At 29.8% G+C, this 5,239-nt stretch overlaps 1 protein-coding gene across 2 annotated transcripts in view; it reads right to left on the bottom strand.

The window, feature by feature from the left end:
• Positions 1 to 4,561, bottom strand: part of LOC117173220 — a 13,423-nt gene extending 8,862 nt beyond the window's left edge. The window contains exon 1 of one of the 2 annotated variants that reach the window (XM_033361676.1): positions 4,306 to 4,561. In XM_033361676.1, coding sequence (XP_033217567.1) covers positions 4,306 to 4,328 — 23 coding nt within the window. In that variant the 5' untranslated portion in view covers positions 4,329 to 4,561. Of the gene's footprint in view, positions 1 to 14; positions 561 to 4,305 lie in introns of those variants that run through there. The other variant, XM_033361675.1, reaches the window with a different exon arrangement.
• Positions 4,562 to 5,239: the final 678 nt, after the last annotated feature.

A 5,239-nucleotide genomic window follows, 5' to 3' on the forward strand; every position in this document is an offset into this window, starting at 1 on the left:
TATATACTCTCCACCTTGCCTCTTTCACTGAAGATTCTTGTTTTATCGGCTTGGCTCGTAGACACAGAGATGAATCATCTTTCAGAGTTATTTCACTACTTGGTATTGTGTTCGTAAAAATTAAGAGAATATTTAATATTTCAGTAGTAATACAATTGAATTTTGTGTCGCCCATTCACCGTCACTATTGGAAGAAGTAAACACTTTTTTCCGTGGTACCACTTACAAATATTATATATTTTTTATTTTTAAGAAATAATACATAGCACAGGAAATTCCGACGTTCATTCGGGTGGAAGAACTCATAGTGACTGTGGTAACCTACATTGCTCTGATCCCATGTACCTGCTGAGTAAACCTTTTAAGGAAGGAAGTTTTAAACTCCATGCGGCATCACAAGGTCGCTCGACTACAACCGATTATGATCACTTATTTTCTGTGTAAGTGTGCAGCCGTAATCGATAAACAAAACACTAAAGTCGAGAAATTAATACTTTTGTTTAGCAATGTCAAGAAAATTTCAATCGTTTTTTAAATCATTCAAAAAAATCTAATTGTGTTTTCTATTTCAAATTGAGCTTTATAACTAACAATTGAATAAGTTTGAACGCAACGCATTACATTGAAATTGAGTCTCTAAAAACAAGGACCTAATAAGTCGATGTTTAAATAACCCTAGATTGATAGCATTAAAGCGTCATTTGGGGGTTTGATTGATTAATCTTTAATTATTTTTAAAATTTTATATTGTGCAGTTTTTAACTTCTTCAGCTAATTGTGAAAACTCTTAGCCTGAGATGCTTATAAAAATAATTTTGCTCATTTAAATAATTATAATTTTGTAGTGCTTCTTGTTACGTAAAGTACAATCTTTTGTGCTCAATATGCTCAATTTTTTAAATAAAGAAGACATTTAAATTAATAATGATGAAATTTAATAGTTCAGTTTAAAACTGCTTAATCTAGAAACTGGAATAGCAATTTCTGAGTGTTGAAGTTTTTAATCTACAAATTTCATTGTTCCATTTTATAAATTAGTATAAATTTACAAATTAACTATTTTGAATTATTTTATTACGCGTATAGATGATGAATTAATTCATTTGAATTGTTTAAATTTTGAAAATGTCCAGTCTTGATTTTTAGACTTGAAATTTAAATAAATAAATTTGAAATCAGTGAGGTGTGACAATTTCAAGCCATGAAATTGTAACATATTATACCGTTTTCTACATTTTCTAAACGAAAATTGTTTAATTTTAAGGCATTTCAGTTTTATAATTATGATTCTATTCTAAAAACTGCATATAAAACTTGAAGCTGCATTTTTAACTTTATTAATTTTAAACCTTCATTTGTATAAATTTATCTATTCTGAAGGCTTTAAATATCGGATTTTTACTTTTGAAACATTATCAACTTTAAACATTCCAATTTTTGCGATTCAAAATATGTTTTACTTTATGGTTTTTTTATTTTTTTAAACTGTGAGCCTCTAATCTTATATTATACTCAAAATTTCGTTTAATTAATTAATAAATATGTCATTTTAAAGAATGTAATTTAATAATGATTGAACTAATAAAATAAAAATATTTTCCACTGTTATCATAAAAAATGTATACATTTTAGTTTAAAATGGTTAAAGTTAGAAGTTTTCCAGGTTTTCCGGGGTTTAGATTTTATTCTTGGGTGTTTCGGATTTAAAATAATTATTTTTTCATTGTTTAGTGTTGAAATTCAAATAAATCAATTTTAATTTAGCAAAATATTATAATTTTAAGTCTTAAAATGGTAACATCTTATACCATTTTTGACATTTTGTAAATGAAAATTGTTTAATTTTAAAGGATTTCAATTTTAAATGATTTCATCCTACAAGCGGAGGTTTTTGATAATATTTTATTTAATAATTGTTTTATTTATAACGCTTTAATTTACATTTAAATTTGTCTGCATTTTATGATTTTCGATGAAATAATTATTCGTCTTTGGAATCATATAATTGAAAATTGATTGTTTAGAAAGTGTTATACATTTTGTAAATTTCTCATTTATAATTTAAGTTTGTTTTAATTTTAAAGAAAAAATTAAAAGTATTTAAAGCCGATAAAATTTTTTATTCTTTAATTTCTAACGCTACTATATCTGAAAGTTTTCAATTTTTAAAGGGTCTAATCTTAATGTTTCTGATAACAAATTTTGAACATTTTCATTGGCAAATTCCTTTATTTAGAATTGTTTGATACAAGTTCGGTCAAAATAAACCTACAAGCTAACTATTTTTTTAAAAAATAAATTAGTCTGTAAATTTTGGATTCAAGACTCAAACTCGATTTCGAAACCCACATGTTTTGATTTCAGTTACCCTATTTTTCCAGAGCATTTTATTAGGTGGACTCGTAAAGTTGGGTGGCCAGTCAGAGGCAGCCAGACTCTTTAAGAATAGAATATTGAAGAAGCGGTGAAAACAGAGACGCTTTTATTTTGGCACTGACTCGACACGTGGCTCACGATTTATTAACGTTTTTTTGATTTTTTATAATGCCATATTACAATTTTTCATATTCAATATACTAGCTTCCTATTATGATTTGTTCCAATCTACAGGGTTTGCTACTGAATATTACAATAGTTCTTTTAGTTGAGTCCAAATTAGTTTACGTCTATTTTTTGGAAGTAACATTTTTATTTAAATTTCTGTAAAAAGAATGCATTAAATATTAGCAATTTTAGATATGCATATAAATCGTTTGGGTTGTTTTTTTATCTTTGAAAAATTTAATAATCTAAATAGTATATACAAGTAATCTAAATAATCTGAATTTAGGGTTGGATTTATAATCGGTTTTAAGTTTAGATTTCTGGTCTGATAACAAATACGGATACTTATCAATATTCTTTAGTAAATACAAGTTGTATTTGTTAAATAAATAAATTTGTCATCTTCATTTGTCACCACACATCTTGAGGTTGATCAAATCATAAGCCGAATTTTTGAAATAGGTTTCAATTTGTTCAAAAAAAATCGCTTCCAAGAAAACGATGCACAAGAAATAATATCGAATTCATCTCGGAACGATTCCGCGTTATTGCTCTCAGAATCAATGCGTGGGACACAATTTACGCACCCGGTATATGCAGAAGAAATTCCGAAGTGTTCCGCCCACGATTACTCAGAAAGTTTGCACGAATTTTAAACCAGAAGAACAAGAACGACTCAATATAAATTATTAAATGCTAAATTATAATTCACATAAATATAAATATAAAATTCTGGGCTATTAAGTTTTGAAAATGATTTAAAATTATTCCACAAATTTGGATCACAAGAGAAATTGTTTTTAGAGAATGAGCGAAAAGCTAGTAGGCGCACTCTAAAAGTTTCGAGGTGATGAATTTACTTTATTCTTGGACCGATTTCGTAATCTAATGTTTACTTAGCAGCTTATTTTCTAAAATGCAGAAAATTTTTGATTCTTGACTCTTGTTTATCCATTGATACCATTTTTTCTTGGTACTTTCTCAATTAGAGCTTTCCATACTTTCTTTTCCTTATTTGGCTTTTTGAAAAATATCTGAATAAAATCGATTGATAAAAAAAGTGGTCATCTTAAAGAATCGAAAGCGCCCTGGGCTCTCGGAACTCAGCCAAGGGGCTATATAGCATAGAAATGTATTTAGGTGGATACGTAAAGCGCGTTTAATTTTAGAGCGGCTGACCTGCGCCTTACCATGTCTTATAAAATGCTTCCGATTATTTTATTTTTAGTATTTTTACCGACCGATTTTTTCACAGTGCTCTCTTACCTCATGTGTTAAAAATTTGTAATTTCAAAAAAGCAAGAAGGAAATTTAAAGATTGATCATTTTCTCCGGCCTTGAGATACTGACATTTTAGGGCTTTAAAACATTTTCATAGGTACTGGATCACTGGAGAATATTTCACAATGCCTGTCATCCGGATGAGAAATCTGACTGTTGATCATCGAATTAAAATTGAATCTCGAGACTCACCCATGCACCAACCCAAATGTTAAAAATAATCGCTTGACTCAGCACGTGGCAATGAACAATTTTTATCGATACCTTCGATCAAAAGGTCATTCACTTGATGAGGGATCACTAGGGATTTCCGACCGGAAATTTGCATCAATGGTTTGAGAGAATTGAAATAATTCAGATTTGACTGCATTTTTTAAATAAACCGATTGAAACATACCAAGTGATGGTATAACATATTCAGTGATCAATTATAAGTTTTTAGAAATCTGTATTTTTATCAGAAACTTTGGGATATCTTACCCGGCGAAAGTGGATGAATTCATGACTCGGTCGATTCTTAAGGATCCTAGTAGATTTTTCTCGTTGATTTTCACCTTTCGAATTTTATTTATTTTTTTAGGAGAAGGAACCTTAAACGATTAAAAAACGGACCAACACCGATGCCGACACTAGCGCACACTCGCCGCTACTGGGGCGTTGCGTGTTGGATTTTCGCGGCTGTTGGTGGAGCCGCGGCGGATGGTGGATCCTGATCGTTCGGGGATCACAATCGCTCACCCACCAAGCGAATGTCGAATCATCCGACGACGAAAGTGAAATTTAACCGACTGACACCCAGCGACCAAGACCAGTCCGAATACTAACGACCAGAGCCGAAGACAATTTTTTTTCTTTTCTCACCCAAAAGATTCAGGTATAAAAGTCAGGTTCAAAATCTAAAGACAGAGAAAGATTATAAGAATAATTTAGCGTACGAATTTCAGTGGGGCAAAGCGTGCCTTCTTTGTTAAAAAATGTCTAGATACTACAAAATTTTCCAAATTCAGTTACAAAAAATTTGAAAATCGAAAAAAAATTGAACAAAATTCGAAAAAAAGTTGAGATCCGTTGAAATCCTTTCGGAAAAACCTTAATTCTGTTGTCGACATTCTCTAAAATTTCCTGGAAAACTCTTCAATCTTTTTACATCCCTTAAAATCCGTAGAAATCCGTTGAGATATTATCATTTATTTTGAAAACTGGCGGAATTCTTTAGCTCTGGTGAAATCCCTTGAAATCCCTGAAATCTTTAAAAATACCTAGAAGTCCTTTGAAATTTCATATTATTTCACTTGTTTAAAGAAAAAAGAAATACTTAAAGTTATATTCGTTTTAATTTCAGATATGACTTAAATTAAGAAAGCAAATACATGTAAGTATACAAACTATCTTGAATAAAGCTCTTATTATTATT

Source organism: Belonocnema kinseyi, chromosome 5 (assembly GCF_010883055.1).
Source record: "Belonocnema kinseyi isolate 2016_QV_RU_SX_M_011 chromosome 5, B_treatae_v1, whole genome shotgun sequence".
Taxonomy (NCBI): Eukaryota; Metazoa; Arthropoda; class Insecta; order Hymenoptera; family Cynipidae; genus Belonocnema; species Belonocnema kinseyi.